We start from the raw sequence: 27,574 nt of genomic DNA on the forward strand, positions 1-27,574 counted from the left end.
TGCTCAGTCACTCACACAGTAAAGAAGTTCTTCCTCATGTTCAGGTGGAATTTCCTGTGCATCAGTTTCTGCCTCTTGTCCCATTGTTTGGCACCACTGAGCAGAGCCTGGCTCCATCCTCCCATCAGATACTGACAGATATCAATGAGGTCCCCTCTCAGTTGCTCCTTCTCCAGGCTGAACAGGCCCAGCTCCCTCAGCTTTTCCTCATGAAAGAGAAGCTCCAGTTAATCATCTTTATTGCTCTCTGCAGGAGCTCCATGTCTCTCTTGTTCTGAGGAGCCCAGAACTGGGCACAGCACTCCAGATCTGTCCTCACCAGGGCTGGGCAGAGGTGCAGGATCACCTCTCTTGCCCTGCTGGAATGTTCTTCCTAAAGCACCCCAGGTCACCATTGGCCTCTTGGCCACAAGGTCACACTGCTGGCTCATGGGCAGCTTGGTGTCCATCAGGATCCCCATGTCCTTCTCCACAAGCTGCTTCCCAGCAGATCAGCCTCAGCCTGTCTGGTGCCTGGGGTTATTCCCTCCCCAGCTGCAGGACCCTGCAGTGCCTTTGTTGAATTCCAGCTGGTTCCTCTCTGCCCATCTCTCCAGCCTTTCGAGGTCTCTCTGAAGGGCTGCACAGCACTCTGGGGTACTGGCCACTCCTCCCAGCTTTGTGTCATCAGCCAACTTGCTGAGGAGGCCTCTGCCCCTTCATTACAGTAATTTTGAATGAATGAATAAGTTAAATAGTACTGGGCCCAGTGACAGGCCTCCAACTAGACCCTGTGCCACTGATTACAACCCTCTGGGATCTGCCATTCTTCCTCATAGAGCCAGTCCTCTATCCACCTCACTGTCCACTCATCTAACCATCTCCTTAAGTTTGCCTATGAGGATATTGTGTGAGATTGTGTCAAAAACCTTGTCAAAGTCAAGGATAATAATTTAAATATTTTCTTTGGTAAGTACTCTGTTTGAGATCTTAGTTTAATTAATTTTAATGATGAATTTATAAATCCCGTAATGAAAAATATTACAATGGAAGCACAACAGCTGTATTATGTAATAATCACAGTTATCATATATTATAGCAGTGCTGTTCTAAGAAGGTGATTCTTCCTTGATTCCTAAATAATGTGCCTGTTCCAAGCTGACACTGCACCTGCTTACTGTGGTGGCTGAATCATAGCTGACTTTGCTACAGTCTTTTGTGCTACAGATGTGATTCCAGAAGTGCCAGCAGTGTTCCCTGAACAGCATGCCACACCTAACCATTTGCACTCCAGTCAATGTAGCCATCACCTAACTAATTGTTCTGATTCTTTAATCTGCCTGGAAAAAGAATATAAAATGTTCATGGACCACTTTAAGAAACTCCCAAATATTGTTTGCAGTTTGCAGGAAAAAAAATAGACCAAACTGTCACTATATTAAAGAAAGCTCTGAAAAAATTGCAAATGTGGCCAGAGCACCAGATGATACAGTTACAATAATTTTCTTTGAAGACCTCTTTTGAAGCCATGCAAAAAAGGCTGAGACAATAGCTCAGATGGGAATCTGAGCCCACCTTTACCAGTTGAATTCTTAAACCCAAACTCATGCAAGTTCCAATTCAGCTACACCATGTAATGAGAGAAATGTCATTGTGCTTGTGCCTGATGTGTCAGACAATCATCGATCACTGTGCTGTGGGAATCTCATATCCTGGCAGGCAGGGAGGAATTCAGTTTAAGGTTAGGATTCACTACCCCGCTGGGTTAGCATTCAATTTCAATTCCAGTGGGATTGCCCTTCCCTTCAAAAAGGCTTTCTGTGCTAACATTCTGTGATTAATTCTAAAATGCTGTGTAAAATACCTGCAAGAAAAAAAAATCTGTGGATATATTTTGAAACTTAGTTCATCTCTGCATATCCTATGCAACGGTGAGATTTTATTGATATATTTCTTACAGCTTGTATAGAACCACAAACAGAAAAAAACCCACCCAAAAAGCAATAGAAAACTAAAGAAAATAAATAATAAATTGAGATACACCTAGAAGAAAATGCTAAGAATATTCTGAAGTCTAATTTTGTAGGTAACTGGCTAAAACTAAATAGCTTAGCTAGAATTGTTAAAAGGGAAGCAACAATCAGAAATACAAAAAACAACTAAAATAATCCAGTAAAACAATTCAGCAGTTTTTAGGATCTGGGGGTTTGCTTTCTAAACATGCATTACCTAAAACAAACAGGCAAAATTAGTTATTATTTACTGCAGTTTTGTGCAGAGATTGACAGGTTTGGAATGAATGAATAATTATGTGGTACTTCCGGGTTCTAAAGTGGAATCAGTGTTGACATCTGCGTGCCTATTAATATTTCTTTACGTGCAATTGCCTGCAAATTAAACACTGCTTTTGGCAAGCAGAAATATCTTAAGACATCTTCAGACAAAATATTCAGTCTTTTTATCTACATTTGATCGTCAGAATATGTTTATAAATGTACTATGCATGTTTATGGCTTCCTCTAATTTTGCTCTGAACCAGCAAACGATATTACTGTTTTATATGTGTATGCTTTTCAATTTATGTGGGAGGTGGCAGCAACCAATATCCATAAGCTTTCCAGATCTTAAGTGACAGATAAGATAGAAAATTTATGTCATGATCCATACTATTGTGTGTGGTACAATAATGGTTATATAGTGCTGGGGAGGTGCAACGAAGTTTTTGACAGGTCTCTTGAGTTCTTAAAGCACACGTGAGCCTCATGCCAGGTTACAGCTCTCAAAACAGATACTGAGACTGATCAAGTGTTCCGTAGCTGAAACTGTGTGTTGAGACTCACTGCTAAAAGATAAAGAGGGGTGAAATCCCAAGGGAAGGTAAAATGCTCACTTTAAAGATTATGTTTTAAGGTTAAACATTAGTTGAAAGAGTTCGAAAGGAAACCCAGGCCATGATTTGGGCTATGCCTGAATTTGTCTGGAAGCTCTGTTATCTTCCTAATTCCAGTCCCTATTTCCCTTGTGCTGGGGAATAGGATGGGAAAATTTGTCAACCTTTTATGCAGTATCTGTACAAGGGGAAATTCCCCCTTGATTAACAAAGGCCTCTTGCAATCATTAATAGAATTGGAATTGGGCTTTCTGGGGCTCATTCCTTTGTGAACTGCATCTCTGGCATGCTTCTTTAAAAGCAGAAGGTGGAAAAGGATTTAGTAAAAACTTTGTGGAAACTACTTAGCAGTGAAAAGTACTGCTTTTGGCAGTGGGGATAATATTTACAGATATTCTTGAGTGTGCTATTCATTATATATTTGAACTAGGAGGAAGTTTTAGATAAAAAACTCATAAAGTGTAGATTATAATCTTTGGATAATATAACATTTGGAGGATAATGCTAAGACAGTTGAATTATTCAGGCCACTTCTGTGAATAATTGTCTAATATTATTTTGGCTAACAGCTCCATTTGGGGCTGATACACTGAAGATTAATCTTGATTAATCTTGATTTTCTTTTTCTGGTGAGGATGAGCAAAAGAGAATATTTTTAGATTTAAAATTACACACAATATGATAGGTCGAGGACAAAATTCTCTTCCTTGGCTAGTTGTTGAAATAGCCCAAACAGATGGTCTTGTGTTCTTGTTAGCCTTGATGCAATGCAAAGAATACTGTGCTGAAAAGAAGCTGTGAATCTGAGAATTCGAAGTTTCTTTTAGTGGTAACTGGATGTCACAAATTTACTAAGCATAATGTTTTGGACTGCCACAACACAGAAAAAATTATCTTTTTTTTTTGAATGGAAGGATAAGAGCCACCACTAGATCTTTTCCCACAAGTTATAGGGTAATCAGTCTGTGCATGGGCAGAGATACCAGTTTTATAACTGGAAATGTTCTTCAGTAATATTTCATGAGTGATTCATTGAAATCAAGTAAAAATAAATAGTACAGGGAGGCTGCAGGCTGTGGCTACCTAATGGTTGTAGGTATTCCCAGTGCCATCATGAAAGCCCTCAGTGCTGCAGATGCCAGTAGTACAAATAGAAATTACTGTATTTTGCTCCTACAGGTAGTGCATGAGGCAGCATATTGTCTAATGAGATACTATGTGCTGTAACAGAAGAAAACAGAGACTGAGGTTTGAATTTCTCATTTCCAGTTGTGTGTGATTTTTTGCAGGGAATATCATAAATGGATGGGGCAACTCTGACAGGACACAGAGCTACACTTGGAGAAGATATTAATCTCACAATTTAGCAATAGAGTTTTTGCTCCCACCACTAATCCCATTACTTGTGTGTCACAGTGTCTGCAATGATGCCCTGTTAAGGCAAATTATTCTTTCTCTCTAGCCAGCTGTCAGGCAGGCAGCCTCGTTTTTCTGCTGCAGATAGTACAGCAAGCCTGGTCCTGTAGTGCTGAAACCAAGGATATCTCCCCCTTAAAGCAAGAAATTAATTCTTTTATTCATACCACATTTTCATTATTAAGAAAAAACTATGATTCATAAAGCATTACCCTATGGCAATATGCAGACTTTAATATTAATGCCATTTTATATAAAAAAAATCCTCTAAATCTGAAAAGATTAAACTCAAGCATGAATAAATACTAGTATCTTCCTGGAAGCTACATCTGTGCCCTTCATCTCCCATCTTTTGACATCCTGTGAACATCTCCAGAAACATCTACAGAACATTTTCTTTTGAGCAAAAAGCCCCTCATGGACATGAATGTGTTCTGTAGTGTTTGAGAAATGTCTAGAGGTCTTGTAATTTCTCACTCTCACAGCTCCAAGCTGGCTGTATTCCACAACCAGATTTTATACAATAATCAGACGGTCGCTCAAATAATTGTTACTCAGTCCTTTTGCCTCAGAAAACATCCCTTCCATGAGATTCTGCCTGTTCTGCTGACTGATAAGAAAATGTGCATTTAAATTGGTCCTGCTTATAAAAACTATGACTGACAACACTGTGCAATTTGAGAACCGCAAGCCTTAGGTTATTCCTAGGTTCTTTTGAATCAGCATGAAACATGCTTCTGTGCTGAGATGTCCAACCCTGTAATTTTAAGCTTCCATTTTATTCTTGGCAATCTTATCTCTGAAAGGCAGAATAACTGCAGTAATTGCACATCTCATTTCAGAAAAATAAAGAAACATTCATTTTCCATTTTAATAGTTTACTGGAAACTGGTTCACAAGGAATGAAGAGACTGATAATGAATGAAAATGAAAAACACCAAAACCCAATTACTCACCCGTGCCAGGCTGGTTCCAGAAGGGACTTTATATGGAACATACTTTCTGTAGATATGTCCAACTCGAGAGCATGGAACATCATACATGCCACCTCCACACATCCACACCTAGAAAGCAGACAGAAAGCAAGTGAAAGAATGATTCCTGAAACAAATGAGGCAAAAAATTAAAGCATTTTAACTAATGTGCATGTGAAAATAACACATCATTCTGTGCTGACCCCTCCCACAGTCATGGTGGCCTTCTTGGCATGCCTGTAAGTGGCCGACTTTACTACCCCGAATCTCACTGTGCAAAAGCAGAGTATGTTTAAAATAAAAATATAAAATAAATAGAAATAGAAATGAATAGTTTGGGTTGGAAGGGAGTTTAAGTTTGGCCACTTTCATTGTGCTTGCCTGTTTGTGTTATAGTGGGTTTATCTGCTGCATCCTGGAATTCAGCCCCTGCCTGATTGTGCTATTCATACTGTGAATGGAGAAAATAGGGGTTAGAGTGAAGGCCTGAATTACAAAGTGATTTAGGTAGCTGCTTCTCATGGATCGTTTGTGTATCAGCCCTTACAGTTCCTTAGCAGTTAGCCACCTGATTATGAAATGTTTGAGGATCTAACCTCATTACAGAGGAAACCTAAATACAGTAATGCAAATGTCACCCCATCACACTAAGGAATCTTGAAACCAGTGAAAGTGGGGCTTTATCCTTAAATTCCATGGACACCAATGTGCAGTCAGGTAGAGTTGAGAGCTACTTGGGAAGCTGGTGCTTACTACCTCCCATCACAGAATTGACTAAGGCATAGGAGCTCTGGGTAGGTGCCTCTGGACATGTCATCTCCTCTCCTAGTGAGCACAGTCCTCCTCAGGGAGGAGGTTTACTGGTGAATTAGGAATGGAGACCTAAATGAATGCTCTGCCTCCATGCCAAAATAGCTTATTACCACCCAAAGCAATCTTGCACGTAGTCACGCCATGTGGATATGAGGATCATTTTCTTTTAAAAAATATTTTTGAAAAAATCTGCCTCTTAAATAAACCTTGAAATCCTCACCTGTTTCATCTCACGACACCTAATTCACTGGAAAACATGCATAAACATAGTAAAAAATAAAAGCAAGAGTGTTAAAATAATGATATTCCCTTTTCTAACAATATTTCCTTTATATGCTACATCATTTGTACTGGTTTTAAGCGGGAATTTCCTCTCTGTGCCTGTCTTCAAAAAATCCAGTGCACCAATGAAAGTGCAGACTTATGTTTACCATTTGTTCTTGTTTTTTAAATGGAGGTGTCTAGACAAACTATTACTGTGATTAATCAAGGCTTCTTAGCCTTTGAAGAATGGACAGCATACCAGTGTGACTCAAAGGTCAGCCCCAGCCCAAATTTAAAAGACAAGAAAGCAGAAATTATATATATATATATATATATATATATATATATATATATAGGCCAGTATTACTTTAACTCAGGCAGTGAGAGCTGCAGTAGACATATTGCATTTCCTCTAAAACAGCAGGATAACAGTTAAAAAAACCCAAAAAACCAAAACCCCAGTCAGATATGCTGAGGCAATAACAAGTGGGAGGAAATAACACTGTGTTAGGCTTATATTTGATAGATATAAAACCTGAAAATGCTGTACTGCACCTGAGGTATGCTTTGCAGGGTAATTGAAATGAATCTTGGGCTGCCTCGAAGGACATTTAGCAGCTGTTCCTGTTTATCTTTCAGCTTCAGAATGGTATTAAAAGCATTTTTTATATTTTCCTGAGAAGATGAATTCTGGCAACTTTGTCTTTAAAATGTGCATTTTTATGTCACATGCACTAAATACAAGAAATTGGAGACTGACTTCTGTGTTAAGTATTACAGATCTCCAGTATACTATGAAAGAAATTCAGGTGGTATGGGACATTTGGCCAAATTATATCAAGAAGCAATGAAACTCTCAGGATCATTAATGTCTCCTTCTTGCAAAAGCAATGAATCTGGTCTGCAGCTGAGGTATAAAAAACAAAGATGAAACTAAAATAATGCAATTCCAGCTTGCAAAGATCAAAAGAGTAGTTTATGTGTCAACTAGAGACTATCTCACAATTTATCTTTATATGGCTCCTTCCAACAGAATGTTGCAAAACACTTTATAGGGATGGTTGAAAGCAAAAAAGCAGGCATTAACACAAGCTTTAAAAGAAATTAAGCTGTGGTTATGTGGCTTTGTTCCTGACTGGAGTTTAAATGCCACAGATGTATTTTCTGGCTCTGTTCCACAGCTCCTGTGGGATTTTGGGTGAATCACTCTCTTTTCACATTACTTCTTTGTCTTTAAAATTGAATTCTGCCTTCTCCTGTGGTTCCCCCACCTTATCTCTTTGGTTTGTGAGTGACCCAGCCTGAAAACTACTTGAAAAATGTAAATACTGTGCATGCAAGACTGAGAGTCCAACCCATAAACTACACTGTAGTCATAATTACTGTAGTAAGAGACTCATGATTTTTGAGCAGTGGAGGAGGTGTTGCTGGGGAAAAGGAACATAAATGTACAGCAAATTATGCCAAGGATTTAGAGGGTACTGAATGAACTTTGGATTAGGATTCAAAACTAACTGAGAGATATACTGCTGCTGAGAGTAAGTAACAAGACAGACAACAGTGAGAAATATTGAAATGAAGGGAAAATGCAAACAGTAACTTGGTGGAAGAGGAATATAAAGTATTTCATGGAAAGGTGGCAACTTGGTGCTCTTCATATTGTGCAAGAGGGAAGGATTACAAACAGAGAAATGTAGTACAATAGTGGGGCTAAAAAAGTTGTAGAAAATAGGAATACAAAAAATTTATGGGATTTTTCACTCTCTTGAAATATAAGCCAAAAGAACAGATCTGGCAGTTGTAGAAAAGGAGAAAGAACAATATTTTCCTGTGAACTTTTACATGCAGTGAGAATGTTCTTCTAAATGAAAAAAATATTGAAAAATGGGATCACTGACTGCAAATCTACAGTCAATGAGTTCACAAATTGAAAAACCATTTACTGGTGGTGCAGTGGGATTTCCTGTCAGGAAATATTAAAACTGTGCCATGTAAACTGGGACCTGATGACTGCGGGTATTTCAACAATACTCACCAGCACCTCTAAAATTCTGAGAAAACTGGCAATATTCCATATTTGTCAGTCTTTCATATAGAATATAACTGCACTGACAAGTGGTGATGCTCCTCCACTCCCTACTTCCTGCCAAGATTGACAGCTGTAGAGGGAATTAATGATTATGATGATAATCATGAGAAAGAAAGGGATTAATGAACTTGGAGATGTGTTTTGGAAAACAGCAATGAAGAGAATTTGGAAGACGTACTGGCATGGATAAGGATAAAAAACCTGTAGATACAGATGACTACCTTCAAGAGGCTAGGGAATCACTATTAGCATTTTTGTTAAGGTATGATTTACAATGCCTAAGGGATGTCTGGTGCAAAGGATTGCATAGGGTTTGCGTGGCCAGGTTTTGGTAGCAGGGGTGGCTTCTGTGAGAAGCTGACAGAAGCTTCCCTCAGGTTCAACAGGGCCAATGGCAGCTGTCTCCAGGATGGACTCGCCCTTGTCCAAGGCCATCAGCGACGGTCTGGGATAACAGATTTAAGAAGAGGGAAAAGTTACTGTGCAGCTCTAGCCAGAGAGAGGAGTGACAATATGTGAGAGCACCAGCTCTGCAGACATCAAGGTCAGGAAAGAAGGAGGGGGAGGAGATGCCCCAGGTGCCAGAGCAGAGATTCCCTTGCAGCCTGTGGTGAAAACCATGGTGAGGCAGCTGTGTCCCTGTAGCCTCTGAAATGTTCATGGCAGAGCAGAGATCACAGAGATCCACCTGCTGCCCCTGGAGGACCTCATGCTGGAGCAGGTGAAGTGTGTGAGAAGTCCTCTCCATGAGGAGGAAGGAGCAGCAGAGACAACATATGATGAAATGACCATAGCCCCATTTCCCATTCTCCTAAGAGTGAGGAGGAAGAGAAAACAGGGAGTGAAGTTGAGCTTGAGAAGAAGGGAGGGGTGGGGGAAGATGTTTTAAAATTTGGGTTTATTTCTCATTGCCCTACTCTGATTTGATTGGTAATAAAATATTTTTTCCTCTGGTCAAGCCAGCTTTGACCATGATGGTGACTGGTGAGTGATCTTTCCCTCTCCTTCTCTTGATCCATGAGCCTTCTGTTATATTTCCTTTCCCTCACTCACATGAGGAGGGGAGTGTTAGAGCAGCTTTGCTGGGCACCAGGCATGCAGCCTGGTCAGCCACAAGGGCCTTCAGGAAACACAGGACATTAGTATATTTGGCTTTGTGTTGTGGTGATTACTGCATAAACTGGGCCTGTCTAATAGATTTAAATTTATGATTTTCTAAATAATATCTTTCCTTATTATTGTGAAGAGATGCTATTAATCAGGTGAGTTCCAGTGCTTTGCCAGCTTTCACAAGTCTAGCACACACCAAAGAATACTGCCAGCAAGATGTCATACACCCTTTTAATTTAAAAAAATTAATCCTGATGTTGCCAAAGAATAAAATCCTGAACACTTTCTTATGTAAAAAATAACCTAAGAAACTATTTAATGAAGAGGTCATATTTTGAGACAGTTTATGGCTGCATCACCATCCAGAGTACCCAAAATATTTGTTTGCCACGCAAGTTAATGTAAGATGTGGCATCAACACAGAGCATCATCTGACAACACTTCCACAGGCCATAGATATGGACGGTCTAAGAAAGAGTAAATTGTCATCTCTAGATTCACTCGAGTGAAGCCGAGGAAGCTGAACCAGTCTGGCTTTTTCACTGACTTTCACTGACTTTGGAATACCTTGCAAGTCCACTGTCTTACCAAGTTTTGTGCACAGATCTGGTAAATTGAACTATCTGGCTAACTTGTCCTCATTCAAATAAGTTTTAAGATGACTCAATCTATAGCTACAGTAGAATCTGCTGAAGCAGACACCTTTCACAAGCTGACAGTGGTGATTCTGACATCATAAACCCCAGTTCTTTCTGTTTCTCTTTTCCACCTCTGGGATTTTTTCCTAATGTTTAGTTATTCCAAACCAAACAGCAATCTTTTTAAAAAAAATTTACACTTCTTAAACTCTTCCAATAGGAATTTAGTCCTATTTGGCAGTCATTTCTAATGACTACTTTTTTCTTTTTTTTAATACTAGTAAGAAAGGACAAGGATCCTGAGGTCATTATATACTAATGAGATAGATTCAGAGATATGACTGAAATAACACCCAATGTGACACAGCTGCCTCCAAAAGAAACCCCTCTAACTTGAACAAAACACACTGGGACAATCTGGTGTCTCAATTTCCAGTGGTGTTACCATGATTTCTATACAAAATCTGGAGAGAACAACAAGTATATTATATGCAAAGATGAATAAAAGGAATATTTGAAATAGGATAATAAAATTATGCGTGATCTGTCAGAGCCCATTCTGACAACTTTAAGTAATTATTTATATTTGCCTCTGAAACAATCTAAATGGACAGAAAGTAAATCAATATATTCTAAACATATGGTCTAGCTATTGAGTTTCCCCTGCCTTCCTGTTTTATTTTGCCGAGGTATAGAAATGATTTGGAGAAACATGAGAGTAAGCCAGTTAATGCAAAACATTTTGCAGTTCTTGGAACTCCTGTAAAGACAACCTGGAAAACCAGTGCTGAGTAACACTGTACATTTCATTCAACAAAATGGCCTCAGCACTGTTTTAATTGCAGCTGAAACTCAGATTCAGCAAGATATCTGATATTAGTTGTGGCTGACATGCTAAATATATTTAAAGAGCTTTACACTGACAGAGTTTGGAAGCAGGCTGGAAAGATCCTGGAGCTAAATTTGAATTGTAATTTCAGTTTCAAGCTTTATCCAAATACATTTGACTCAAATCATCCAAGTCATGAAACTCTATCAAGTCCTTGAAAAACTTTGCAAGTAGAGACCACGAGGTAAATTTTTTATGTCCTTGTGTATACTGGAAAGTAAACTCAGTTTTCAGAATTAGACATGTTAGTCCTCAGCAAACTAATACAAAAGCTTGTTTTACATGTAGAAAGTAACATGACTTTCAGCTCTACACGTAAATGCCAAGTAACTGATTTCAGTACACACACCCACACACAGGAAATGAGGGTACACTATAACATGGCTGGTTGTACATAACCTGAGCACTTGACAACTCCCCATATGTCATTACAATAACTTAAATGCAATTTAAAAAATCTGCTTTGGAACAGCTGGCCTGCAGACAACAGCTCATGGCAGCTGAGCTGTTCTAGTGATCCATTGCTATTGAAAGGAGCCTTTCTTCCTATGACTTTCTCTATTTCCACCTATTTTCTTGAGCTGACTCCAAGGGACCCTATCCCCAGAGATGATTAAACTTGTTGATCTGGACAGAAAAAATTATTCCTTTTTTTTTTTTTTTTTGCTGGATTAGTTCTCTGTTGGCTTGTTGAACTGAGCTCCACACTTGAGCACAAACACAGCATCTGAGCAAAGGTAAGTAGTGAAGATTTGATAAAAGGAAAAAGGTGGAACTTCATTCTTTGACAGTGGCAAACTACCACGTTTTCAGAGGGAGCTGCACTCAATGTGATTTTTGTATAGCTTCTGGAACAATTTTTTATGGCACTGTGGAAATTCCTAATAAAAAAGAACTATTGTATTAAATTAATTTTAGTTTAAAAAGATAGAAGCCCAGATGAATAAGAGCATTATGATAACACCAGCAATGAAGTATTCTATAAAGTGGCTTGATGACTTACCTTAAAGGAGATTTCATACTGCTCTCCTCCCCATATTTCTAATCCTGGATCATAGCCTCCCAGCTCCCAAAACCATTTCCGGTTAACGGCAAACAGACCTCCAGCCATTACAGGAGACCTGGAGGATGAATAAAGCAACACAAACAATGATGAAGATGTTTGGACCATGTGTGTGTGTCTCTGGGTGTGTTTGTATGGATGTTGTTTGAATTGCAAAGCTATGAAAGGCATAGATGAACAATAGTGTAACCAAACAATATTCACCTTTATTCATCCAAAAAGGGGCTCTAGATGAGAAATAGGCAATGTGGCAGATATAGAGAATGATAGACACTCATGCACAAAATCCTTTTAAAAAAAAAATCCCAACAAAACTGAGCCCAAGAAACCAATAGCCCCTCCAAAAGTTTTGTTTGTTGCTAAGTAACAGCGAAAGAAAGGGACTCTGGAAACCTGCCAAAGTACTTAATGAGTCTGAGTACTCCATGTGAAGTAATGTGCATTTGAAAGTGAGCAGAAGTTTTCATTTCAGTCTCATAGGTGCTGGCTAGAGAAAGGCAGAAAGGTGGAAGAGGACGGCTGAAGAGAAGCTCTTGGGAGTTAAACATCTGCTTTCCTAAACATTTATAACTCCTCAAATGTGTCTCACAGTGGTAATGTCACTTATAAGCAAATAATTTCCTATGCTTCCCATGTTTCTATTTATTTCATTAATAAGTATGTGGAATTTTCTTCAATTTACTCTGTCTTCTTCATAGACAACATAGAAAACAAATTAGATATTTAAAGTTATTGTTAGAGAATAATGACAAAAACATATTTTAAATTTATAAGCAGAAATTTTGTACTGGAAAACAAGCATTTTTCCTTTTCATTTTCTTTCAGTACCAAGAAGACCATGTTTCTAATGCAGTAAATACACTGACAGCTCTCAGGATTCAAATGTTGCTCTTGAACTGATTCCTTGAAGTCATGGTGGAAGGGCAATGCAAAGGCATCAAGGCTGAGCAGGAGGGAAACAACACGCTTCACAAAGTCCAACCCAACTATGCAATTCCATCAGTGCAGATCAACACTAGCCTTATGAGTTTTAGAGCAAGAGGCCAGAAGGAACACATTCATGCTGATGGCTGATCAGAGAGGGAAGAAAAGACAAAGCCATGGGAGACCTGGATGGCTTCCAGGTAATGTTTCCGTAGCAGACAGCTGACATGAAACTGGGTCCTATGCCCTGTGTCTTGTAACAGTGAAGCCCCAAGGGAAAAATATTCCATCCTGGGGCATTTTTGTTTTGAGTTACTGCTGGTGGTTTGTTTGGGGCTATGGAAGCAGATGGTATCATCCCAGAAATCCTGACTGGAAAATAAAAACTTTCCCCTTTGCCACTGGTTTAGGATTTGGCAATGAACTTGAGACTGGTAAATATTTCAGGATTCCATGCATAAGTTAGAAATTTATTGAGGAGGACATCATGTTAATGGAACATTCTGCCATATTTTCTCTGCCTTAACACTTTTTTATACTGTTGTCTTTTATCCAAAAGTAGTAGAGATGACAAAATAGCAAGCAAACAGCTGAGTGGTCTCTGCCACAATTCGGCAGCCAGTGAATCCCCACGTATGAATGTTAGAAAATTATCCCCTCATTTGCATTCATGGTAATGAGAAACATTATGGATAATTTTCCTTTCACTTCTATATGGCAGCTTAAAAAAAAAGAAAAAGAAATTAAACTACCCATTTTCATGACTCTTACAGACTAATTTCATTTTCCTTTAGAGATTATATTTTTAAAACCACACAGAAGCTTTGAGAAACAAATCTTCGTGAAAAAAATCCAAACTGGCAAGGCTGTGCACTGTAACATACACTGAATGCTAATACTTTTTTACTTTTATTGACATTTCATATTTCAATATTGACTGTATTTCCACATATGAATAAATTCAAAGGAGATTTTATTAGAAACCTTCCCCTGAGGATTCTGACTACTACAATACATTTTCAATTCCTTACAAAGTAAATCTAATTACAACATGTCCTTTTTGACTTCAGGTTTTAAATAATCAAAACATTATGTCATTTTATAAAGAAGGACTTACATAGAGAATAACTAAACTGCTACTGACAGAAGAAAAGGAGTCCCAGAAATCACTGGAAAAATGCAGGATTTCTCTGATTCTCATAGATACAGTATCTTTCCAAAGTATTTCTCTCGGTACTGTGAATGGCCTGTAAAAAAGGGCAATTGCCGCAGGTAAATCAGATGGAAGATAAAAAACTCCAGAGACTTAAAATTCCAAAATAATTGGCAAATACTTAGAAATTATATTTGAATCGACAGATTTTTCCAGTGATAAATACTGAGTAACAAAACCCCTTGTTCTTCAGATGTGAAAGTTCAGAACATTTATGGCAATTAACAAAACTACCTAATGACTGGAACAGTAGCATGCTCATATTTTTTGCATTTCCTTAAAAAATAAGAGAAGAAATGGAATGTAATGTTGCTCCATTAATTTCTATTCCACAAGATGTTCTGACATTTGTTGTTTTGTAGGAAGAGCAATGAAGAGGAAAAGCAGGATGGCCTTTTGGTTTTCATTAGAGTGGAATTAGTAATAAACTGTGTGAAACTGAGTGCTTGGCACAGCATGAATTCCACTCCACACCACAAGCAGCTACTGCTGAACAGGCCTTAAATTGTCTCCAAAATATGAAGACAAGAGCTCAGTCTTGCAATCGTGGCTGATATGAAAAGTCCTTATGCATCAATAGGATCACTAACACAGAAAAAAGAACTGCACTAAGCCCAAAGGAGAAGAATTAATCTCTTGTTTAGTGGCTTCTGTATAGAAATGTCAAGTACAAAGCCATGTTTGTAGAAGTATTTTTTTCATGAAATGTCCTACTCAGATGCTTAAACAATCAGACTTGAGCTATTATAGCATAATATTATGTGAGTAATTACAGTGGAAAGCTGTAAAGTGCTTATGGTCAAAACATTAAAAGGACAAATACTCTTAAAACATCACAAAAGCTGGAAGGGTAAGGTTTCTCAACTTAAAAATATTTGTAAAAATCCTTCCACATGAGAACTACTGCACAGAATCACTGAATATACATGAAAGAGCAATATTGGAAGTAAAAGCTAGCTGATTGAAAAATGGCCCAGGTGGTCAAAGATTGCTGTACTGAGACAGAAAAAGAATTTTATTAAGTTAGAGTGTAAAACCTGCCCCCTAAACCCAACAAAACTTGCTTTGCAAGTAAAGAGAGACTGAGAAAAAGGCAGCTTACAAACAAAAAACTGCACTAAAAGAAGTGCAGCAGTAGCTCAAACTGTAGCCAGGAAAGATTTTTATAACTGCTTGCAATTAACATGCAGAGGAAGGAAAGAGATAATCTCAACTACTGCTTTCCAAGGTAAGAGAAAAATGACATGAACTTCAAAGGAGTGAGAAGCTTCTTGCATTAGAAACAAATGTGGTATGTTGCAAATAAGCGAACTGCATAGCAGGGTTTAGAATCATTGCCCTGCAAGAGTGATACATACAGTGGAACTAAAGGATTGTGAAAAGGGAAGAGAAGCTTTGACAGCCTGCGGAACGAAAAGAAGAGAAATGAAAATGGGAAAGCACTTGTGCTGGATGACGTGCACAGCAGGTGCACTGATAGGAACCACCTGCCCAAAACAGCTGAAATTTGGCCATTATCGAATGCAGGGAATGGCACATACTGCACTCTGCACCTCTCTGTATAACCCCGACTGATTAAAGGCTCTGTGCTGAACTACTGAACAGAGACGGCTGAACGCTGGAGAGGGGAATCCATCTCGTACAGGACACATCAGACAAACTGACCTTCAGTGCCAAACCCACTGGCACATGATACAGAAACAAGGCAAATAGCCCACAGCATAAATCAGGACTAGGCCCTACTGACCTTGTGGCATCAGGGATTTAATGGAAAAGGAGGAAAGGGGCCATGCTGCTGCTGGCACAGCAGCGGCCCCAGAAATGACTGGTGACCTACTGAATGCAGCATTGAGCTAGGCTTCTGCATTTTCTATAATGAATTTCAATGTCTTCTTAAGCAAGAAGTGTCCTTTTGTCCTAGTGATGCCACATGAAGGCACCTTAGGAGGGGGGATAAATTCAGTTACCTTGTTTCACTGGTGACTGCTCCATGTCCTCCCTGCAGTGATTCCTGATACTGTATCAAAGATTCTTAAAGCAAATAGCAGAAGCTAACACTAATCCTAGATAAAAGTTCTAAAAACCTGAAAATTAAAATTTATGTATGTGTAATGTAAGTGACAGACTTGGCTACTCAGAAGAAGTGAATGCAGAAGTAAACCAAACTGAAATTAAGATGAATTGATCAGACGGCAAGAAAGTGATGTAGGTTAAGAAAAAAGATGACAAAAATAAAAATTTAGTGGTTGCTCCCCCAAAAGACAGTTTCTATAATGTGCATAGGGAAATATGTCAAAGTAGCTGAAATGAATATTGATAAGTCTTCCTGAATTTCTCAAGAAGCAAAAAAACCCCCAAAAACCCCCAATCTGGAATATTTTATATACTTAATTCTCTAATCAAATACAATTAAAATGCATTTTTAAATGTACCAACTCTTTATCGTTTAATACTTCTGTAAGACATTGTTTTATGTTTTATTCATTCTAACAACATGACCCGTTTCAATGTTTATAAATCATCAACATTCAGAAAGTAAAATCTGTCTCTGTGACATTAGCCTATGGCAGTTACTCTTTCTTTTTTAACTCAAACGTCCCTTTTTCTGAACAAATTTTACCCTAGATAAATGTATGCAAACTACCAGTTCAAATGATCATTGTGCTGAAACATGTAGCAGCCAAGTTGTATTAAATTTAACTCCCAAGTCTCTCTATAATCACACTCAGTTTTTAAACTCCACTTTTGTTTGGGAAATATTACAATAAAACCCCATTCTTCAAATGGTGAGCCAGAAAGCCGTGGAGGGTCAACTACAAAGAAACCTCTAAAACTGCATGACTTTCAGTTTATAGAGTTTTCCACTGTAATTTCATCACACATTCTTATTTTTCTTACCACACGGCTAAACTTCATTTAAAAATTGTATTATAAAAAAAGCAATGAGTCCTTATGTGGGTGATGAGGCCCTTTTAGCCTTTTTTCTCATATTTAGAAAAGTAATGAAAAAGAGGTGAGCTGGGTAGAGATGGAAGACTGAGGAAAAAGTTTCCCCTTCCCATGGTTAACTCTCATAATCCAAGGGAAATCTGTCTGAATTATTGTTAGAGGAGATCTACAGCACTCAAACTGAGCAGGTGGGTCAGCACAAATGAGCATCCTGAAGCAAAAAGTACATGAAAGCTTCTGGAAATGTCCTGCAGGCAACAGTGTTCAGAAGCATAAAACCAGGGAGCAAATTAACAGCTGAAAGTCATACTAAAGAGACAAATCTAATGCACAGTCTCACAAAATTGAGGCCTGAGTGCTGCAAAAGCAAGAAAGCAGAGCTGAGAGCCGCACCTCAGCCGAGCCACATTCATGTCATGAGGACAGATGGATCTTGGACATGTGGAGTTCAACAGCAGCAAAAAAATCCTTCAATCTATTAGTCGGAAGTAAGAACTGCTGGAGAAAAGAAAAACAACCTCTAAACACAACTTGAAACAACTTTGTCCGTTTAGCACATTTTCATATTGATGGGTATTATCTGCATTCATAGTTTTCCCTTGAAAAGATTAGCTTTGAAAATTAAATGGAGAAATAAAGATAGATTGGAGGCAAAATAGTATCAACTGTCCCTAAAATAGGAATTTTAGGTTTTCTGGCTTTTGTTGAGCTTTGATTTGATTCTATATTTCTATGAATAACAACTGTTCATTAAATCCCACCACTATCTTCGAGAAAGCTCTCTCAGAACATATGGGGCAGTGTCTGAACAGAATTTCTACCCAATGTTTCTTCCCCTCTTTAGACAGAGAGATATAAACCAGAGAATTATCTTCAAGGGCTTACTTTTGCTTTATTGATTTAATTAAGCCCAGTATAGGACCATAAGCAAAGTTTAAACTCAAGGAGAAATTTTCAATTTCATTGAAGATAATAAAGGATTCCATTTGAAATATAACAACTGGCCTGAAAATAGGTTATTTTCAAAAGTCCTTTAATTTAGACTTCGTCCTCCCAAGACAGATTCCTAGATTACAAATCCAATCAGTTAGGCTGCCAAAAGTTACAGGTGATTTTGACTAAGTTATTTGGATTACTATAGCTCTACGTTTTCTAAAACTCTGTAACATTACATACTTATGGCAGATTAAAGTAGATTTAAAGACATCTCAGCCCACCCAAAATAGTTTTTTACATAAGGTGTACATCCAGCAGCTTGGCTGGTTTTAGGAATGACCAGCGAGGAAAAGAAGCCCTTCTGAATATTACATGCTACTGTATAGCATCACCTGTCTATTTGTAGCAGTTAGGAACTTTGAAAAAAGACCAACAAGGCAGCTGAATTGCAATCACTACCATAAACTCCACAGAAGAGAAGCCTTTGCTTGCTCTGGATCTCCTTCAGTGTTTCAGGCTCTGGCTTTGTTTGTGCAATACCAAATTGATTCAGGCGGGCAAATGAGAAGTGTTAGTATTAAAGCACTGCAAGGAAATGGCACCTGGAGTTTCAGAAGTTTTTCATTTCTGGTCCTGCCACTGTTCACACACCAGATCAGACTGAATAGTTAGTGAAGGCAATTTCCAGAACATTTCTGAATTGCAAAGATTTTGAATAAGTGGAAATATAGTTAAGGTAACCTTCTGATTTTTTAGCAAAGTCTCTAAAAATGCTGCTGCCTAGCATTCCAATGGCATTGTCTTTTCTTCAGGGTCCCACAGACCGCCCCTGGTGACTCTGACTCAAGCAGACAGAGCTCTCACAGTAGGCTAATCAGATGAGACATAGAGTTAATGATATGCCTGTGATCTGCAATGGAGCTGAGGATGTTATTCCTTTGATCAGCTCTTCCATAGGACTGTCAGCAAGTGCCCTCACTCTACCCTTATGCATAAACACTGCTTCAAACGCAAGCAGGAAGTGGGGACAAAAGGTAATTTTAATATTTCATTTATGTCTGTCTTTGGGGATTAATTCAGAAGCCTGAAAAGATTTCATGCTGACAGGGAAGGAGGCTAGAGCTCGTGTAGCTGTGCTATTGCTACAAAAAATGGCTCATCCATTTGCCAATGGTCAAAGATTTCATGAACATTAAGTTTTAAGAGGGCAAAAAAAATTATGCCTGAAGAGGCTAATATGCAGCCAAAGGTACTCTGAGATCCTGGAAACGTTCTCTTAGATGCATCATTGCCGTTTATTAAAGCTCTATAATTTGCTGTGTTACTGTATTAGGGAGGGTAATGGGGAGCCAGGCATTAGATTTCTCCCAGTCTGCACCAGAGGCACAAGAATATTTTCTTGTAAAAACTGTGAAGCAGTGAAAACAGTTTTCCAAGCACAGAACAGACAGAAAAAACACTGGAAAGTACTTCTCAATGGAGCATGAAGGAGCTGAAAACTGATGAGGTCGAGCACTTGATTGTGCCATGATAACATCTACTTTTAATTTGATGTTGTAAAGATGGACAAAAACCGTGGAAAACCAGAGAAATGAACCTTCCTGGTTTACTATCAACTGCAGTGAAATTAAGCTAAGTATGTGAACTCTGTACCTGACTTTGAAGGCAAATACAGATAATCAGTTTGCCATGGAGCTCTGCTGATTTACACAGGCCATAGTGGAAACTGCAGAGCAAACCACACTGGTCTCAGAGTTGGGAATGAGAATCCCTACATAGTGCCAGTGAGACAGCCAACCTCCTTCACCCAAGGAGCTGCACACTATAATTCTCTTCTAGCTGGAAGGTACAGGATACATTTCTAAGAAGAGCTAGCAAAAGGGGACCTTTGGGAATAATTCAAAAGCAGGATAATGGGAGATGATATGGGCTCAGGCTGGACTGGGTATATTGCTGGCTTTTAGGTGACTCACCAACAGAGACTGCAGCTGCCTTGCAAGTTTTTCCTTCATGGATCTAGAAGGTCACACAGCCCAGATACTCTTGTGCCAGCACTGTCCTACTGCCTGCCATGTAACAGCACATGGATCAAGAGGGGTCACCCTAACCTACAGATATCTATAAGGAAAATTTGAAGAAGAAAAAACTGAGTGCTGAAAAAAAAAACATATAAGCAATGCAACTGCATTAACTCAAATCCCAAGATTCCTGTCTCCAGAAAACTTGCTTCCAGAAAAAAAAAATTCTTTTGCAATTATCTAGACTAATAATATATGAAAAAAAAAAGTGTGATGGTTGTTTTGGTTATTTTAAGAAACATCTCAAGATATGGAGAAATTGATTTGGGCAATCAATAATGCCCAAATAATTTTAAAAAATGTGCTAGAGATAGTCCTATCACTACAGAATTACATTAGAAAGCACAAAAAAGGTGTATCAAATCCTGAACTAGCAGGAAGGTAAGCTGAACAGTAATAAGAACTCTTTTAAGTGGTGAGATCACAGAATCTTCTGGGTTGGAAGGGATCCACGAGTAAATGGCCTGTACAGGGATCAAATCCACAACCTTGGCACTACCAGCAACATGCTCTAACCAAATGAGGTAATCTAACCCAGACAGGTTTTATTGTTAAGAGATTAGAAAAAAAACAGCCCCAAACCCACTGAAAATCAACACAAAAAACACAACAGAAAAAGCAAATCCTTAATCACAAGCATCAGAAAAATCTTTGTCAGAAATGGCAGCTACAGACCTCACTAAAACTAATTTCACTTGATCTCCATTGTTGGCCACATTCACCACCTCAAACAAATGGGGTCTATATCATCCAGATAATTACTGACAGATAGTCTCACTAAGTAGATGGTATTCATAGGAGGAACTGGTAATACTGTTATCATTTTACAGACTACACAAAGAGTCCTTAGTGCTTCTGATTCAATGGATTTCTTAGCTCCTCTGAGAAAAAACTCAAATGTAGATTCAAAGATAACTGAGGGTTCTCTTTAAGGCCTTGAGTCCTCACTTTTCTCCAGCTTCTCGGCCTCAAAGGTGGAGGCTGTCCTTGGGGTTGCAAATTGAATCTCAGTGAGAGGCTGAGGTGCTGCTGTCAGCCCTGACTTGGTGTCAGCACACAGATGGGCTTCAGGCCTCAGATCACGTTTCCCTCAAGGAGACAAACTGCTCCATCTGTCCAAAAGCTTCTCACCCTGGGACTTACTTTAGCCCCACAGATACTTACACCACCTTTGATTATGCTGCAGTAATCTACCCTTAATCTTTGAGATTATCATCTGTTATTTGGTGGCCAGGGTCAACACAGATTATGCTGGCTGATTAAAATCCTCCAAAGGATAAAAATCTTTTGATGATGTGTGTCTATACTGTCATGATAACCTTCTTTCTTTTTCATCTCTTGAGCTGAATGTCCTGAATACTTGGCTTCAACCCTGTGCTATAGCTCATTCTCCAACTCCCTGCCTAGGAAGCTTGACCAGGATCCCTGAAAAACTCTCAGGGGATGCTTCTCCCTGCAACTGGTGTGAACTGGGGAACATGGATCTCACCAGCAGGTTTCACTCCTGCCATTTACTTTTTAAAATAAAAATAATCCCTCACTACCAGCTAAACAGAAAGGAGAGTTGTGATGCCATAAAGACCAAGATAATAAATCTGAATATTCTGCTAGAGAAAACATTTTCAAACCACTCATCTCCAGCTAGCAGAAAAGAAGAGAAGAGAAGAGAGCCCATAGAGACTGTAGAGAAGAGCAGTAGTTAGGTCAGTCTGACATATGTTGTCCTACATTTATGAAAATATTTTCCTAAAAACTTCAGTGGTACAACAACACAGAATCAAACTTAATACACACAGTAAATTGCTGACTGTCATTACCAGCAATAAGATAGAAGAGTTATGGCTGTAAAGCAGCTGCTGAAGCATTTGTAGCATTCAGCCACGTTCTACTGGCAAGAAAAAAAACTAATGAAAGATTTAAAGGAAGAATGTTATGCATGAACCTTCTTAGACATGCAATTAAATACAAATTGCAAAAGACAAATAAGTACATTATGAAACACAGAACTGCAGGTCAAAGACTGAAATCATTAGCATTGACAGAATTGCATTTAAAGCTTTCATTCTGAAGCTATACACAGGATGCTATTTTCTAAATGCTACGCTTATAAATGAAGATATAATGAAACAGAACACTACGAATATTTTCTCCTCATAACTATACATTAAAAGTAGAACCACGCTTCCACCGTAATTATACAGGATGTTATTCCATTAACAATTAATATTAGGAGCAAGTGAGAAAGCAAACAGGCCAAAGGGGGAAAATCTGCTTTCAAGTATTGCTAAAAGAACTCCATTCATAACTTAGCTTTTTTATTAGTGATGAGGCTTAATCTCCCCGTAGAGGCAGAAAAGCTATATGGTCACAACTAAACGGTGTTCTGGGTTTAGTTGAAGTGGATTCCTGACAACATCTTTCAATCACTTGCAGGTGCAACTATTCCTGGAGGCGGAAACCTGTTCTACCTGGAAGGTACAATTTCTTGACAAAGAATAATAATAAGAAAGAAAGAAAGAAAGACTAAGTACATTTTCTTAGAAGAAGAATGAGCTTCACAGAGGTCAGCATTTTGTCTTCATTGCTTCTCCTTCCAGAGCAGGGAGAACAGCTTCAAGCAAATCTGACACAGCATGCTCTGCATTAGCAGTCTTCTTCCTCCATACATCACCTTGTCTGTACCAATACCCTTTAGATACCTTTCCAATAATCCAGGAGTGGTTTACACACCTGTGTTTTCCAAGGAGAAAACTCAGCTCCAAAACCCCACGCAGAAGCAAGAAACAAAGCAACCTTCCTGCATCACAGGGGAGGGATTCACCTTGAGACTTGATTTCACTTCCTGGGGGATTTAATAAGTCAGAGAGAAATGGATTCAAGGGATGTACCACCTGTTCGGGGTTTTAAGAGTTTTTAAAGACCCTGTCTGCTGTAGGACACAGACTCTAATTATAGACAGAATCACAATTAAAATTAATTAGAATTACATTCTAATTGCCATCTGAAGTGATGACTAAGAAGAAAATTAGGAGACATTGAAAAAAGTCTTCCTATTTTTGTTTCAGTAAATTGAACAACTCTGAAATTACACAGTGGATGCGAGCACAAGATCCATGTATGCATTTGTGGTAGTCCTTCAAGATCATCACATTATTTGCCATGCACTAATAATAAAGATGGGTGCCAGGCAAAACTCCAAATGAACAATGTCATTCTCCACAAAGTCCTATTCCCATGAGCAATGGTGTCCACATGATGAACACTCCACAACCGAGCCAATATTCCTTCACCTCTCTGTGGAATAATGAAGTTCACTCCACTGTCAAGATCCATTCAGAGCATGTGTGTATGCATTTCATTATCAAGACAAAAGCCAACAGCTAAGTATGCAGCAAGAAATATGTATCATATTCTTGACAAATAATGTATGTAATAAAAAGCTCCTGTTTCAGAGAAAGGAATATAATCAAGAACATTTCTTTCCTCGCATGAAAGATTTTGAGTTCATTTTTCCAGCTACAGTTCTATCGATGAAGCAGAGCTAATTTGTACTCTAGCTGGAGACTAATGTAAGATCTTTCAAACATATTTTCTAATAAGAAGTCAGCATACAATCTATTGCAGTAAGTAGTAAAACATAGAAATAATCCATTTTCAGGAAGTGCATGGCTTGTCTGCTGATGTAAATAATCCTTTGAAATATCAATTCTTGCAAAAAAAAGATGTTCTCAAAAATCGTATCAAGAAACTGATACATGAAGAGGGCTTTCCTCAGTCACTAAACCACAATAGCTGTGCCTCTATACTGACCTATAATACTGAATAAAATGTTTTTAGGTCTATTATATAGGAAGTTACATTTTAAACAATTTTAAAAAATATTATTTCACACATTCCCCAAATATTAACTTTGAATATATTGTTTGCATTCTTCTTTGAATTGCTTTACAATATTAGAAATCTTAAAATAAAACTTTTGCAAGTTAAACATTCCCTGTTATTGCAAGCCTTGCAAACTGACTTTATCATAAAAGGTTTGATTATTATGTTATGTTTCCCTCTTAAGAAACAAACACATAAATGAAGTACCTTAGTGAATTAGTAACACTCCTCCCTCCATCTCAGTTACTAAATTAAGTCCCTTGACTCAGCTGGAGAGTTCAACAATTACTAAGCACTTTTCTTTGTCTGTGGAAAAGCAATTTTCATAGAAAAAAACCCAACTGTACACAAATAAAACACCACTTCCACTGAAGTTTTAATATAATCCTCTGTAAAATATTAAGGACTGATGAACTTCAGCCAGTTTTCTCCTTGATCACGTTACAAACTGCCTTTGCCTGATACAAACTTCAGTAAATAAACAAAGGGGGAACAATGAAAAACCTGCCCCAGTCTCTATTGGAACAGTTCAACATTATCCTCTTTTTAATGACTTTTTCCATATCAGAAAGATACAGCGTCCTCCCTCTCTCAGTTCTCTCTGTTCTGAAGTACATCTGGAGTTTCCAAACAACTATTTCATGGTTCCAAGACACGGTGGTCAAATCTGGACATGGATGACAGATACGCAGACTAGAATATCTACCTGCACCTTTTATGGATGTTGACACATCACACGATGAAAATGGAGCTTTATTTAACAATATAACACTTTCATCCCTTCCTGTCACAGTGGTATCTAACTAGCTATTTGCATTCATGCTTTCAGTTTCTCCTCAGCTATGGCATTCTTTGCTTTTTAGTGCTGAATTTCATGTTATTTCCTTCTAATTATTTCTTCAATTTGCCAGGGCCAACCAATACTGCATTTTGACTATCTTCTCAAAGAGTTGTAAGCCCCTGCCAATGCCAGTTTACTTGGGTTTTAAGTATTTATTGTTCAGATAATTAATGAAGACACTCAACTGAGATGTGTGGTTCTGTAGAGCCATTTCCCTCAGGGACCTGCATCAATATTTGAGGCAATCTCAGAGTTTAACATCAAACCATTCAGAGATACTCTTTGATAGCAACTCCTTCTCAGCCTGTCATGTGGTCATCTGATGAAAAATGAAGATGATAAAGGTGTATCCACACTCTACCAACTTTAGGAGAAAGAAACACTGGCAATACCAAAAGCCTTGAAAGGGACATCACAATCATTGCCTCCCTGTTCTTTTAAATAGCCAAGTTCCTAATACAACTTAAGGTCTCTAATGTCTTGCTGCTCCTAAAGGGAGAGAACTCCCTGCTCATTCCTCTAACCCACCCTGCTATAGCCTGCAGGTGTGTGTTCTTATCCCCGCAGAACAACAGCTTTATCTTCCTCAAACTGCCGAATTCACCCAAGCACTAGAAAACAAGAAAATTTTCCTGAGTGTAGTGGGTTTTCTTGAGTTTACATGGCTCCTGGAGGTGGGTATTGTAAAGCACAGGAGGCAGCACCAAGCCACCAGTGTGACAGACAGTCCCACAGCAGGAGTATCCTTCCTCTGACCTGGTGGAGCTCATTTTGTCCCTGTGTCTAATGGCACCATATCCCCCATCAAAGAAGGAAATTACAGTTCCATGACAGAGTCACTTCCTGACAAGCCCATATTAATATTTTTTATTACATTTTAAATAACTGAAAGTGTATTATTTAGTATTTTTTACAAAATTTTGATTCATGATCAAAGAGAACCTTATTCACTTTCTTTATGATTACAAAATCACAGAGTCATCAAGGTTGGAAGAGCCTTTCAAGGTCATCTAGTCTAACTATTAACCCAATGCCACCATAACCACCCTGAATTGGGTAGTTTAAACATAGATTAAATATTCTATCAATACCATCATCCTTTTCTTTTCCCTTCTTCCCTCATCCCGAGTGAGTCAATAAACCTGTCTCTTGCCTGTCCCAAAACTTCTTAGCAAGCAAACATAACCTTGCACACCACACAAATCCTTCTCCTCACACTAGGTCAGGTTTACAAATCCCTGGGGTAATCCCTGCATCTGCTGTACCTGGTAGAGCGCTCCTGAGAGCATTCTGGATTTTAGGCTGCTTCTGAGACCAAGAAGAATATACCCACATTTTCCAGTCACACTGTACCCAGCAGTACCATTGGCACCTGCAATGATGCTCCAGATCTGCAGGTTTCTGGGTGCCTGAAATCAGAGTCACACAATCATCCCAGTTCTGGAAGAACCTGGGGAAGCCACAGACAGCACAACCTTCTTCTCAAACAGCTTTTCCCTGGCTCACTCCTCTGCTTGCTGTCGTTGCTATCAGAGTGTATTAACCCTACCTTCAGGGCAGGAAAGGACACTCAGTATTTCATGTGGAGAACACCAGCTGGAGAGTCCCTGGAGCCAGCTCTGACATCACTCCTGCAGATAACTAATATGGATGGATGACTAATTTGGCTTTAAGCCTGTCCTCCAGGATGTTTTACTCAGGCATTAAGCTTACTTCTGACAATGAAAAAACATAAGAACTCTAACCAAACTTTTGACTTTATGCCAGTGTTTCTGATTCTTCTCATTTATTTTTAGTATCACTGACATTTATATTCAGAAATCTCAAATTCAAAACACTTTCCTTGTTGAAATCAGCTTATTTCTTAGGCTTATAAAATATTTGCATGTACTTCTCTCTGAGCATCTTTGCCGCTCAAAATTATTTCATTAATAATACTTTGAAATTTATCCTCGGGGATCAGAAGTTTCATATTTGAACTGTTTTTGTTGTGACCAGTCAGCCTAGTCACCTGATATGATGCTGCTTTTTCTCCTTGCTTCAGTGTAAATAACCTGTTGGCTATTTCCTTTCCTGTAAGGACCATACACAGAAAGCTGAAATGTATTTTCCACCTGTTTGCAAGATAATAAAACTCTGTAACCATCAGATGAAGACCAAGAGAAAGAGATTCTAGTTGCCATTAAATATTGGTGAAATTTTTTTGGTGCCATTTATTTAAATTCTTACACATAAGAACTATATGTCCAAAATTATTTCAGGAAATGCTTGATTAAAAAAAAATAAAAATTCTTCCAAAGAGCTAATTAACTAGTTAAATTAAATAAGTTATAAAGCAAACTAACAGCTGGAGAAAACGGGGGAAGAAGGCCCAAGATATGGTAGCAAAATTTGGCCTCAACAGTGTCCTCTGTGGATACTCCTGTTTGAGGGCTCTATGATAAGTCACTCACTCTGTGCTTCATCTATAAAATTCAGTATTAATCTTTCTACTTCGGTAGGATGCTTTCATAATACTCAAACTTGTGATACAAATAAAAGCTTTTAAGAAAGACCCTCTTTAAAAGCTTCTTGTGAAAGGTCAAAGAAACAAGAAGTAATTTAACTTAAGTGCACACAGAATTAA

The 27,574-nt window shown here is 38.5% G+C and overlaps 1 protein-coding gene and 1 long non-coding RNA gene across 3 annotated transcripts in view; one reads left to right on the forward strand and one right to left on the reverse strand.

The window, feature by feature from the left end:
• GALNTL6 (polypeptide N-acetylgalactosaminyltransferase like 6) overlaps positions 1 to 27,574 on the reverse strand; it is a 433,557-nt gene that overhangs the window by 27,657 nt on the left and 378,326 nt on the right. For both annotated transcript variants that reach the window (XM_014883994.2, XM_088163591.1), the window contains exons 7-8: positions 12,066 to 12,183; positions 5,242 to 5,349 (exon numbers count right to left, since the gene is read on the reverse strand). In XM_014883994.2, coding sequence (XP_014739480.1) covers positions 5,242 to 5,349; positions 12,066 to 12,183 — 226 coding nt within the window. The remainder of the gene's footprint in view (positions 1 to 5,241; positions 5,350 to 12,065; positions 12,184 to 27,574) is intronic.
• On the forward strand, positions 12,876 to 27,150 carry LOC148223947 (uncharacterized). The gene is made up of 2 exons (XR_015803159.1): positions 12,876 to 13,249; positions 14,625 to 27,150. It is a non-coding gene; the product is annotated as an uncharacterized LOC148223947 (long non-coding RNA).

This window comes from Sturnus vulgaris, chromosome 4 (genome assembly GCF_052056855.1).
Source record: "Sturnus vulgaris isolate bStuVul1 chromosome 4, bStuVul1.hap1, whole genome shotgun sequence".
Classification (NCBI taxonomy): Eukaryota; Metazoa; Chordata; class Aves; order Passeriformes; family Sturnidae; genus Sturnus; species Sturnus vulgaris.